Below are 13668 nucleotides of genomic sequence, written 5' to 3'. Positions count from 1 at the left end.
GAAGCTGAAATTATTGAATGTTTGTCCATGTTGAGGTTATGGAGATTTGACAGGAAAGTGGAAGAGGCCAAAAAGCAGCCTCGATCTAACTGACTGGGGAATTGGGCTTGAGCTGCTATGCAACTTAAAATTAATGTTCCTGTGATCTTACTTTATCATGGAACCCAGATTTCTCTGAGACATTTACAGTTGCAGTTCATGCAATCTTCAGAACCATCTGCGGCTAAAGCAACAAGTACAGTTTCTAGCAAGCTTATATCTTCCCATATCTCTTAGTCTAAGCAAATACACATAAAACCTTCCTTTCCTGACAATATCTAACAAAGTTTATCTTTGGGTAGAAGATTTTGTTGAGTATGATACGTGCTTAATACTGAAGTCTAAGAACTGGTTTCCAAGAAACCAAGAAAAACTGAATTTTTAAAAAATCAATAATAGAAAAGTATTTGCACTTCAAAATACAAGCGGAGAGAAAAATGTCCCTTAACTGGAGGTTCTGCATGCTTAAAAAATTTCTCCCTGTTTTTGCACTAAACCACTAATTTATTATTGCCTGTGTAACTTATTCACAAAATATACTGTGCTTACATTGACAGTAAAATTATGCCTTTTTGTGACAATAAGTATTTTTCAGCCATAAAATGTTTAAAAGGTTTGACTCTCATCATGGCAATTATTGATGAATAATCGATTATTTACTTCACATATCTCATTGCTTCCATTTTGTTATTTTGCATACATACTTTGTAAGTTAATTTTTGTGATAAAATATCAACTAGATGAATAATCAATGATGTAACAGACTTAACAGCTTCAGGATCAGTATGAATTGCACTAACTACAGTAATATTATATTTCTACTGATTTCACTTGGGCTCAAGCACACTGCAAATGCATTCTAACGATTCAAAGATTCAAAGTACACTTATCATCAAAGTATGTATACAGAATACATTTCTGAGATTTGTCCTCCTGTAGGCAGCCACGAAACAAAGAAACGCCATGGAACCCATTCAAAGAAAGCATAAAGCAGCCAACATGTAAAAAGGGAACAAATTGCACAAACGGCAAAAAGTGAGCTAACACCATGTAGAGTATCAATATCAATCCAGGAGTCCAGTAATATCCAGATTAATTCAGTTCAGCTTCGTGCCACTAGCCAACTGCAGGCTGCAGAGCCAAGTCTTCACTGAGGCGCCCTAGTCCGTTCAAAACCACTCAAAAACAGCAGAAAGCGAAACCAAAATCCAGAAATACATGCAACATGAATCTAGAAGTCCCCTGAAATGAGTCCAGAGCCATGAGACTCACCAATTAATCCTTGCAACGTGGAACACAAGACTCCTGCGCTTTCCTCAAACAGCATCTATGCAAGAAGACTAGTCAAGCACATGCACACAGTGGCAAACTTCTGCCTGTCCTCCGCTCTAGCCTTTGTTGACTTCAGCCTTGCTTAGCGCCCCAACTGGAAAGAAGCAATGGAGTCAATGATGGGCTTACCTCCCACGTCCAGGCTGCCAGGCCGCACGCAACATTCCCAGCCTCACCAAAATCCTTCAGAGACAGCCAAGTGCCAGATTGCTCAATCGGCCCAAAAACACACCATCAAGATGTTAGTCACAGGTTCCAACTGCATGCAGGTTAGTAGTGGAATCATAGTTGAAAGAAGAAAAAGAAGTAGTTCTGTGAACTGTCTGAGGAAATCGCCGTTAGTTGCGTTGTTCGCTGGCGCATTCTTGAACACAAAAAATGTTCTAATCTTGATTTCACCCAATATTTAGATACAGTATATGGGGGCAAATTTCCTCTGGACCTGTCTTTACCTATTGCTGTAACATTGCAAAAATTTCATCTCATCTCACTGGGGATTTCCAGCCAGCAATCAAAAATTTAACCTGATGTTTCCCATAAGCACTTAGGCCATTTAATCACTTTGATCTTGTTGCACTCACATAGCATATCTGCAGAAAAACAACACATGGCATTTCACAGAACTACATGGAAAAAATGAACACAAACAAAGAAGGTACCGTTCGATGATTAGTCTGAGTTAGTCTTGAGGAGGGCCTGAAAGGAAGGTATTCTTTATGAAATATCAATTTACTAAGTCACATACAGGTTCATCAAAATACAAGAAGACCTATTTCCATTTCAAAACATGGTGCTGAAGGACAGAAGTGTAACCTGAAGATTGGAGGAAGATACATCTAAGCAATCTGCCACTGAATGCTGCTTATTTCCCTGTCATTCAATACACAGCTATCAGTGGCTGAGTAATATCTTTGCTGCAGGTGAATTCACCTCTGACTCCCACATCAGCCCACTTAAATTCTCAAGAAAACCCCTCCTAAACCTGTGCAAAAGGACAGGCCTGAGAACTCATTTTGGAGATCTCATTTCATTCTAAGCTCTGGAGCCCAGTATTGTGACCCACTTTCAGCCATCTAGATTCTGCTGTCTCACCAACGTGAGCACACAGTCTTCGATAGATCTTCCTGGTTACAAGTGGTTTTTAGTGAAGCAATTCCCTTCCACTCTCCAGTGACGTGTGCCTTGTAAAAGACAGGCAGGGACTCTGTGTCTTAATAGTTGCCAAAAGCACTGTAAAACTAGTAGTAAAATCACATTCTGATTAAAAACTCAATTAATTGTTTCACTGAGTATAATTTCATGTATATTTAAAAGTGCAACAGCTAGGTTCTGGTATTTAATTAAAACTGATGTTTCTAAAATATCCAGTAACTAAGTAGGATGCTTCTAGACAAATTGACCAGGCATGGGATATGCATGTCAGTTCAATGAATTCTTTCTTGACAGTTTACAAGGAACACAGGTTCAAAGTGACCAGATTTTCATACCCTGCTGTTGAACTCAGCCTAGTTTCTCGCTGGGGTTTCATTGCCTCCACCATAAACCACATAAAAGGTTTATATGTGCTATATTCTACTAAATAATTTGACATGTATAAAATTCCACAAGCAAAAACTGCTGGAAATACACAATGTCGCAAGTTGTTCAATTCTGAAAAAAAGGATAGATTAACATTTCAGAGAAAAGATGCTAACAAAGTCATTAATTGTTTCATTTAACAAACTACTGTACTTTCTTATACCTTGATCTGATACTTCATCAATTGTCCTCTATGAAATTTAAAACTGATAACATTTTTGCTTTTGTTTTAATCTTTAAGAATTAAATCTGAAATTTTGTGATGACAGAGTAAGCTATTCCAGAATCTCTCTGGCCTCCGTCCATGCTCAATGCCTCCTTCTCTACCACTCAGTATCAGGCCCACTCAGTACAATATTATACCGTTATTATCAGGAGCATCTATCTTCCTTAATGTCAGTTCCAGTAGCAGAATGTGCCACTCATATATTATCAGTAACCCTTTCTTAATTTTACTGCAGCTTCACCTTCTCTCACACTGTGCCATTGCCAGGGTTTGTTCCTTGTTGATGCATTACAATACCATAGTCAGTCTCATTTCTAACTCTTTCATACAGTATATTCACTGAATGTCATAGTAGCTTTGTCTATACCAATAATATCTCACAGTTACAGTGGGTGTCAGACTCCACTCCAGAACCAGAATGCATAATCTCCACAACAATCCAGGGCAACACTGCTACTTCATCAATTTAAGCTTGTGGAGCAGACTGTTAGCTAAAACACAATCAAATAGTTCAGAAACACATCAAATTGCCTTGATACAATCCTAAAAAGAATTGGATGTTGTTTTATTTTCCATACTTGCTAGTTGAGAACAATTACTATTTTGCAAAGTAATTAAATGCAAAGCACTTTGAGATGCTTCTGACAGATGTAATAATATGCTATTTAAATTCATACCTTTTATCTTTTCAGTGCCATGGATTCTTCTATTCAATGTTAGATTACAACACTCTGTCCCGCTCCACCCACACCATTAGGGCTACTCATATAGAGCATCTTCCACTCAGTATTTCAACAAGTCCCAGTTCTCTCCTATCTAGTGTTACCTTCATTCTTCACTCAGTCATTTCCACCTTCGGAGACAAAAGTATTTCAACCTTGCTATAGATTCACTAGGTTTACTTTTGTTATTTACATACTGTATGTGGAGATCACTGGCAAATTTAGAGCATTTATTTGCTTTTGAGAAAGCGATGGTAAAGCACCATTTTAACTGCTGCAATCTGTTTAATTATAGTCTCCCAAAATGTTGTAGGATTGAAAGTTTGAGTATTTAGACTCAGCAACAATAAAGAATAAGAGTATATGATTAAGTCAGAATCACGCCCGTCTTGGAGAGGAATATGATGGCATTCCAATATACCTGTGGCCCTTGTCCCTTCCCCCAGATATAAAGGTTGTGAGTTTGTGAGATTGTCAAAGAATCAGGGCCACACTTTACTGCTCAGATAAAAAGATACACCAGATACAGATTCATAGTCTTGGCTGGGTAATTTACTTGCTGTCTTTCTTACTCAGCCAAGTGGTCCTTAATAGTACTGCCTTTCTTATTCAATGCCAGTACCGATATTTCCCATCCATTGCTGTTAGTAAGGTTGCTTATTCAATAGCACCATCTGAATTTTTCCCCACACAGCTCCATTCAGAAGACTTTGTTTGAGTGAGAAACATACTCTGATTTTACATACCGTAACTATACTTTCAATATCACCAAAATCTAAGGTCTTTCATGCAGTTGTCTTTCCTCAGGTTAATGATTTTGTCCTTGTGGTATTTAGAGCTCTTACCTAATGACTGTGCTAATCATGTTCCATTATTTTTCAATCAGTAAAAGTGAAACTTATCTTATGCTATTACCCAAAGTCACTGTCTTTCTACTTATACTGCCTAACAGCTCTCACCAAATTCACAGATAATGAAGAATGACGACTATCCGAATCATTCACAGAATACTAATTGTTTGCCTCACTTATCAAATATAGGTCTCTCACAGTTATTCTTATATAATTCCTTTCTTCCAATATCACATGATCTACCTGAGTTTGCTGGTTGCATATATTTGTACCACATTGTTTCTTACAACATCGTTCCAGGCTCAGATTTATATTGGGAAGTCAAACCTCAGCTGATTGACAAAGCCCTGCACAGCAAAGGAACTTTCTGTCCATGTGGCAAACTTTGCCCTTAAATGGCTCATACAGCCGGTAATAGTCTGTTCTCAGCCTCATCAGCTGTCAAAACTTTCCAGTGACCAACAGCATCACAGAATGCTGTGTAGTTATTTTAACAGTATTATATTTATGGTCTGTATGTGAAATCAAAGTGCTATATTTTCATTACTTTCTTCCTTGTTTTTGCTTGTCCTTTAAGCATATTTCTTTTTATTTTTACAGGTGAAACAACATGTAACAGCATTGACATTTTCCTATTTTTAAAAAAAATTGATGTCTGTTTAATGCACATACAAGATACAAGTTTATTTGTCACCTGTACATCGAATCATACAGTGAAATATGTGGTTTTCATTAACAACCTTTGTCTTGCTTAAATAAAACTGTTAACTAAGCTACAACAGTCTTACAAATTTTGTGGCTGTATTTGAGTTGGTGTTAGGAGTAGTGTCATCATCCTCTAGCAGAATGATTATGTTAAGGTTGCCACTGTCCGTGCAATGACCCTCAGAAACTGAGCCTGCGGTGAGTGAACTTATCCCTGTGATTTGTGTCCAGCAACTGAGGCAAAAATGATCCTGCAGGACAAATGAATGAGGAGCAGTGGAGACCAGATGACTGATGGTAAATGTAAAAACAATATGAAAGCAATTGTCATTAACTTACTCAATTACTGCCTCAGTAAAACACCAACAGAAATGAGCAAAAGCAAGCAGAAAAAAGAGTGCCCATGACCAGGCGCCAGTTTTCAGAAGCCTACATTATTTAAATGTGAGATTAGGAGAAGATTGGGCTTGATCAAATGAGTGATAAAATCTGATTAAAGAGAAGAATTGAGCCCTATCAAAAATCTGTGTGTAAATTTGACAGATGTTACAGTAGAATAAGGCACGTGTCTACCTTCCAGCACTCCAGGTGTACTGATTTAAGACAACTCTGCTTGGAGTTATAGGATCGGGAAAGGGGGTTCTTGGAACAATACAAAAGAAGTGAGTCAGTGCTGGAATACTACTCTCTGTAGAGTCCTTACTATACCAGTTTGCTTTACTAACCAAAGTGCTTGTACTAACCAAAGGTTATTACTCTAACACAGGTGCATGCCAAAATTTAATTGTAGACTTTCTGAAGAGAAAAGCAAGTAAGTTCCTTGTCATGCTGTAACTAGTGGTATAACTCCAGGCAGTCTGTGCTAGTGTGATTTATTGCTAGTTTCTCAGCCTTAGATTATTGCAACTTGTATTGAATTCCAAAAATTCTGACTCTTGTACTAATATGCTTTGTACCAGTGCCAATGTTTTCTTTGCATTGTCAATGGTCCTCACTCAGGACAGAAAATTTCTCACCCTAAAACAGGATTTCATTATTAGTGCATATTTCCTTGTGTGACTCTCATCTAAGACAACCTTTCATTGTACTTCAGTGACCTCTAATGCATCTCACTCTTGGTAAGATTTGCTTAACTAATGGCAGAATCCATTAAAAGGTAAGTGTCACTCATCCAGTCCTTTCTCGGTCAATAGCATTCCTTGTTCAGTCCTATGTTTTTCTATCAGGTGTAATTGTATCATAAACTCAATGTGAATCTCATTTGATTTTTTTCTTGTCCAACACCATAAACGACAATTATTGCAAATCAATACCACAACCATTTCTTATTCCTTTCCAATGCCTTTGGCAGCAAATGCTATTCCTTTTCTCCTTAAAGATCACACCTCTCTTCTTCAGCACTACTTTCCAAGTCAGGATTTCTCACTCAAGTACCAGTACATTTTTTACCTTGTGACATCATGTCCTGCTCAGTAACTGTCCTCTCGGGGTGATCTCTCCCATTCTGCCCCTGTTCCCATTACGCCTATGTGTCAGGCACTAACAACAGACTTCCAATACCTCTCATCGGTGCCAGAATCTCTCCTCCAGGATCCTGTATCATTCACACATCTCTCATGCAAATGCAGCATTTCTCACCCAGTGTAATAGTTCTCATGCAATACCGGTGTTTCTCACTCAGTCCTTCCGCAAGTTAGAAACAATGAATGAATGAAGGATACTTAGGCTTGGGTGAAAAATACTTCCCTTGGGCAAGCTAGGGCTTTTCTCTTTGAAGCAAAGGAGGAAGAAAGGTAATTTGATAGATGAGTATAACATTATAAGAGGATAGCCAGCACCGTACACCCAGGGCGGCAATGGCTACTGGCAGAGGATGTATTTTTAAGGTGATTGGAAGAAAATGTTGAGAGGATATCAGAGGAACTATTCTTTTCACACAGTATGGTAAGTGCATGGAATGCACAGCCAGGGGTGGTGGTAGAGGCAGATATATAACAGATATTTAAGAGACTCTTAGAGAGGCACATTGATAAAAGGAAAATAAGAGGGCTATGTGGGAAGGAAGAGTTAGATTGATCATGGAGTGATCTAAAAGTCAGCACAACATCGTGGGCTGAAGACCCTGTACTGTGTACTACATTCGATGTTCTAAATACAGGCAGTGAATGAGAAATACTAATCGTGGCAGAGATATTGGCATTGAGTGAGAAGCGCTGGTACTAGATGGTTGAGAATCCCATCAACAGACAAGAAGTACCGATAGTGACTGTGAAACATTTCAGTGGCTGAAAGATGCTAATACTAGGTGTGAAAAAACTCCAATGGCTGAGAGAAACTATATGAGAAATACCATCAATAGAGAAGGATTCCCAGTGAGTGAATACTACCGTTAGTATTGCGAGTCAACAGGAGTGCTGAGGAAGACTGCAAGTGAATGAGAGATAGAGGCACCGGCATATCAGTAAAAGTTGAATGTAATGGTAATGGACTTGCTCTGCTCCTGGCCCTATGCCATCAGTAGATTGTCATCAGCAGACCATCTCTTTCACCTAGTATCTCATAGTAAATAGTAGTATCTCTTATTTACTGTTAGATCTCATCCAGTCATCATTTTTCACGCAGTGATAGGATCTCAGCATCTATCAACATTTCTCATTCAATGGCAGTACCACTCGACCTTTATCTTTCAACTCTCACCAGTGCAAGTCCCAGCTACCTCTCGCACATTGTTAGTATCTCTCAGTCACCGGTGATATTTTCTCACATTACCACAATCTCATTTTTTGATGATGTTTCTCAGCCAGAATTAGTAACTCATCAGTTGTAAATATTCGCACTCAGCCATTTATCTCAGCAACCGATGTTGCCTCTCAATTGAAGGCACGAACTCTACATTTGTTATTGGTTCTCATATAGCGCCAGCAGCTCAGGCAATGAATGTATTCTTCATTCACCACGAGAATCTCTGTTTTTTACTGTTAAAAACTTTGTCACTGATTGCATTTCTCATTAGTGTCACTATGTCAACTGTTATCACCTAGTGCTACGATCTCTCATCAATAAATGTTTCTTCTCACACAATCAGTAGCTCAACCAATGTCAGTATATCACCCAATACCAGTATCTCCACAAAGGCAGATTTTCTCACCCAATATTAGAATCTCAAAAGCTAGCAATGACTCTCACCCAGTGCCAGCACCTACACTAAATGACAGTATTTCCAACGGTGCCAGAGATTTTCACCCAAAAATGATAGTGTCATATCCAGTGAAATTGTTGCATACCCCTGCCAGCAACCCCATCAGCACCAATGTTTCTCACTGGTTGTTAGTACCCAGTGCCAGTATGTCCAGTCAGTGTTCAGATTCATGTACCATATGTGCATTGAAACACACAGTGAAATGTGTCATCTGTATTAACAACTGACACACCTAGGGTTGTGCTGGGCACACCCCCACAAGTGTCACCACACATTCTGGCATCAACAGAGCAAGCCCACAATGCTGGGCAGAACAACACAGGACACAACAAAACACAACAGTGTTCCCTGTCTAGTGCCAGTGAATCTCACCCACTGCCAGCATCTCCACCAGTGTCCGTTTTCTTTACCTAGTGCCAGAGCTCCTTACCCACTGCCAGTGTTCCTTGCCCAGTGCCAGTATCTCAACTAACGGCAGTAGCTCCTACAGGGAACAAGGACTTTGCCCAAAACTAGAGTCGCGGCTGCGCCAGTCGCCCTCTCCCCTCCCCCCCCCACAAACACAAACAAACACACACTCACTCTCTCTCTCTCTCTCTCACACACACACACACACACACACACTGTCTCTCTCTCACACTCACTCTCTCACACACACACACACTCACTCTCTCTCACACACACTCGCTCTCTCTCTCACACACACACTCACTCTCTCTCACACACACACTCACTCTCTCTCACACACACACACTCTCTCTCACACACACACTCACTCTCTCTCACACACTCGCTCTCTCTCTCACACGCTCACTCTCTCTCACACACACACTCACTCTCTCTCACACACACACTCACTCTCTCTCACACTCACTCTCTCACACACACACACTCACTCTCTCTCTCTCACACACACACACTCTCTCTCTCACACATACTCTCTCTCTCACACACACTCTCTCTCACACACACACTCTCTCTCTCTCACACACACACTCACTCTCTCTCTCACACACACTCACTCTCTCTCACACTCACTCTCTCACACACACACACTCACTCTCTCTCTCTCACACACACACACACTCTCTCTCACACACACTCTCTCTCACACACACACTCTCTCTCACACACACACTCACTCTCTCTCTCACACACACACTCTCTCTCTCACACACACTCTCTCACACACACACTCTCTCTCACACACACACTCTCTCTCTCACACACACACACTCTCTCTCACACACACACACTCTCTCTCTCACACACACACACTCTCTCTCTCACACACACTCACTCTCTCTCACACACACACTCACTCTCTCTCTCACACACTCTCTCTCTCACACACACACACTCACTCTCTCTCTCACACACACACTCACTCTCTCTCACACTCTCACACACTCACTCTCTCTCTCACGCTCACACACACACAGACAGATCCCTACGGCTCCTGTACGAGCGAACTGCTCACCGCCTCCCCCCCCCCCCCCACCACCACCATCCACCATCCACCATCCACCAACAGCCGCTGCGCGAGCCCAGCCCGGGGGTGGCGGTGGGGTTGGCGCGCGCGCGCGCGCACTGGGGGCTTTTGCGCCCACTCGGGGAGTACGGGAGCCGAGCCCTGGCAAGGAGGTGGGGGGGGCACACCCATACCAACTCTCGCTGCCTCCCACCACCCCGCTGCTGCACTCGCCTGCACATCTCCGCCGCTAAACACCAAGCACAAAGCCAATCAGCCTTGTTTGCATCTCGCTCCTCGGGAGGGCGGAGAGAGAGATATATATAAAAATAAAAGCAAACCAACGCCGCTCCACTTACTTATCCAAGACAAAGTACAGATCGAAAGCTCCGTGACAGGACGTTTTGTCATCGGCTTTGTTCTTCGGGCCAGGAGTCGAGGAGCAGCGGGCGCTAAGAAGAAGCAGCGCGCTCAGCGCCGCTCTGCAGACGCCGCTTGTACACCTCGCCATTCTCAGCACATGAACTATTAACCCCCCCACCCCCCAAATATAGCCCCACTCAGACGTATGTACGACAGCAGCCGGAGCCTGGGGCTTTGCTATTGCTGTGCACAAAATTCCAACGAATGATTTTGCTTCTCCGCAAATTGGCGTTTGCGGAGCACGTCAGCCTGAGATTCCCCTGCGGTCAGACTGACGTTTGCTCAGCCCACTGTAGAGGCGCCAACTGCTCACTGCAGCTTGGGTTCAACCCCGTCTCACGCATAACACTGGCAGCCAGTGCAGTCCAGCATTGGATTATCCTCTGTCCCCTGTCCCTGCACTGCACTGCAGCCAGTGCACTCTGGTCAGAGACTAGTTCACGTCCTGCTCCCGGCACTGGCAATATTGCACTTCTGCCTGGGATCAGCCCACATCTTGATCCCTGAACTGCAGCCAGTGCACTCTTATCTGGGATGGGCCCCATCCCGATTTCTGTAGCCTGGGTACAGCCAGTTCCTTTTCATTGACTCTGTTGGTTTCTTTCTATTTACTGTGAATGCCCGCAAGAAATGAATTTCAGGGTTCTATATGGTGGCATATACAAATAATGCATATACCATAATAAATTTATGATAATTTACTTCGAACTTTTGAACTTTGCCCTGACAATTAATGCACTCCCACTTGGTACCCATCCTGTCTCCTTCCTGCAATGACTAGTTGCAATATGGTCTGCGAACAATGCCCGTTCAGTTTCCAGCCCTGGCAATCAGAACATTGCAGTCTGGGATCTATCCCCGGCGCCCTCCACACACTGGCGACAAGTGGATTTCATTCTGGGATCACCCTCTTCCGCTCTCTGCAACTTGCGGTATCGTCCCCTGCTATTGCTATTGACAATGCTTCTAATTCCAGTCCAGTTTATTGAACTGACAGCCGGTGCACCGCTCATTGCAACTTGAGACCAGTCTGTACCCCTCCTAGCACTGCCAACCAGCTCACAGAGAGTGCTATGCTGGTTGTCAGTTCAATAAATTGAACTGGAATTAGAATCCTTGTCAATAGCAATTTTGAAAGATATCATTGGGGCCGGAAAATGTGGCAGGATTGTGAAGAAGTGCTTCAGAATTGTGTTGTTGGTCATAAAGAAAGCACGACCACGATGGGCCGAATTACGTCATTTGCTGCGATGTGTTTTTGTACATTCAATCCATAAAGTGCTTTTAATTAGCCTGCATGAGCAAACCTTAATATGTATCACAATAAGGTTTGTAACTGTTCTTTCTAATTTTATCATGTCCCCGCTTCCCCAAAGCTTCTCACTCTCACATCAATAACAGCATCCTTTAAAACGATTACACAAATTACTCAAAAAACTCAAATATTTTAAATGATTATTTTATTTTACGAAATTATCATATTTAATGTTCACGTTCATTAATTGAGTAAGGCGCTGAGTTTTCTTTTGTACACGTAAAGCTGGAGTTGCAGGGTTGTTACTGCGACATTCCATGGTTAATCATGAGTTTGGGTTTCTGACCTGAAAGACGCTGGAGGTTTCCAAAATACCATGCAATATATAATTATTAGTAAGAGGGCGCTTGAGAGATAAAGTGCAAACGATAGGAAATGTTATCGTGAAATAATATTGTTATGTTCAATTACGTCCAATATAAGTATTCTTTCATCAGTCTGAACAATATAGGCGCTGTGTTTCCGCGTCTTGTTGTTGAGAAATGTTTCTCCTGCTGCGACTCCTAAAGCTGAATAATAATTCATATTTGTCCTCAAGTAAGTAGATCGTCTTTCAAAATGTTATCAGATCAGCCCATTTCTAGGGCATCTTAAGATAAATTCTGCAAACGGACTTATATTATTTAATTATGTCCTCAAAGTCATCAATGAAGTGTTACTTTTGAAACATTTGTTATTGTTGTCACCAAAGTTGAAACACCACAGATTTGTATTGAAAAGGCTGAAAGAGTACACCGCAGTTCACGATATCCAATCAGTCTGTTGCCTCGATTCCCAGTTTAAACATGTAAATAATTATAGTTGAAAATGCAGTCGCGTATCTTTGCGTTCATGTATGAAAATGTAAAAATAGTACAGATGCAAACAGATCCTGAGGTAAACAAACAAATTTCAGCAGAGATTTTGTTAAAGAACAACTGTGAAATGCTTACTTAAAATCACACTGAAAGATTGAAAATGGGACAGTGAACTAAGAGACTGAAGGTAAATTGTAGTATTTTACTAAGCACCCCCCTTTTAAATCTAATTCACAGCTCCCATCGTATAATCAGTGCATTGAAATTCCGTTCTATAGAAGACTTGATTTACTTCATTGTCAAATTATTCATTTTAGCTTTATTAATAGTGAACATTTCTCCACAATACCGCTCTTAAATGTAAAAGCAGCTCTTAAAATTTGACTTTTTGTCATATAAGCAGGCATTTTTTCAGCGATGGGGTGCATCTTCATTCACGGCTACACAACTACCCTATAAACATTAATCAAAAGGGCTGGTTATTTCAGATGTCAAGATGTTCATAGGAATTTTCTGTCAGGCGTTGACACGCCTTTATTTGGAACGACATCTTTCAAAAGTGATGTTGCTCTTTGAACTGTAGGCATATTTGATTGTGACAAGATATTTGACCATTATAGAAGCATTTTTACATAAGCAATTCGCAGATGACTTTTACATGGAACGAGTTAGACAACTGACCAGGAGCAGTCTGTCACGCAATTGCGATTTCGCGCATTTACCAATTAAATGCAACTTGTTTATCAAGCAACATTATATAACTAATTCTAGGACAGGAAGAAATAAGAATACAGTGTTCATAATGGCCAGCTGCATTAAAAACCGTTTTCTAGAAATATATTATGGAATATTTTAACGAAAGTTAGAAGTTACCCACAGCGCTTCGTTTAACCAACGATAAATGGCACACCGTCGCAATTTATTTCCAGGTGAGCTGGTAAATATTCTATAGCACTTTGTACATCATTCCGAAGGGATGAAGATGGAAATTAATTGTTCGTCTTATTTTA

General features: G+C 41.1%; 1 protein-coding gene across 1 annotated transcript in view; it reads right to left on the bottom strand.

Annotated features, from left to right (window-relative positions):
- Window positions 1-10794, bottom strand: part of antxr1c (ANTXR cell adhesion molecule 1c) — a 112905-nt gene extending 102111 nt beyond the window's left edge. The window contains exon 1 of the mRNA XM_063070671.1: window positions 10483-10794. Within this exon, the coding sequence (XP_062926741.1) occupies window positions 10483-10634 (152 nt within the window). The 5' untranslated portion in view covers window positions 10635-10794. The remainder of the gene's footprint in view (window positions 1-10482) is intronic.
- Window positions 10795-13668: the final 2874 nt, after the last annotated feature.

Source organism: Mobula hypostoma, chromosome 18, assembly GCF_963921235.1.
Source record: "Mobula hypostoma chromosome 18, sMobHyp1.1, whole genome shotgun sequence".
Classification (NCBI taxonomy): domain Eukaryota; kingdom Metazoa; phylum Chordata; class Chondrichthyes; order Myliobatiformes; family Myliobatidae; genus Mobula; species Mobula hypostoma.
This window is presented reverse-complemented; position numbering and strand designations above follow the sequence as displayed.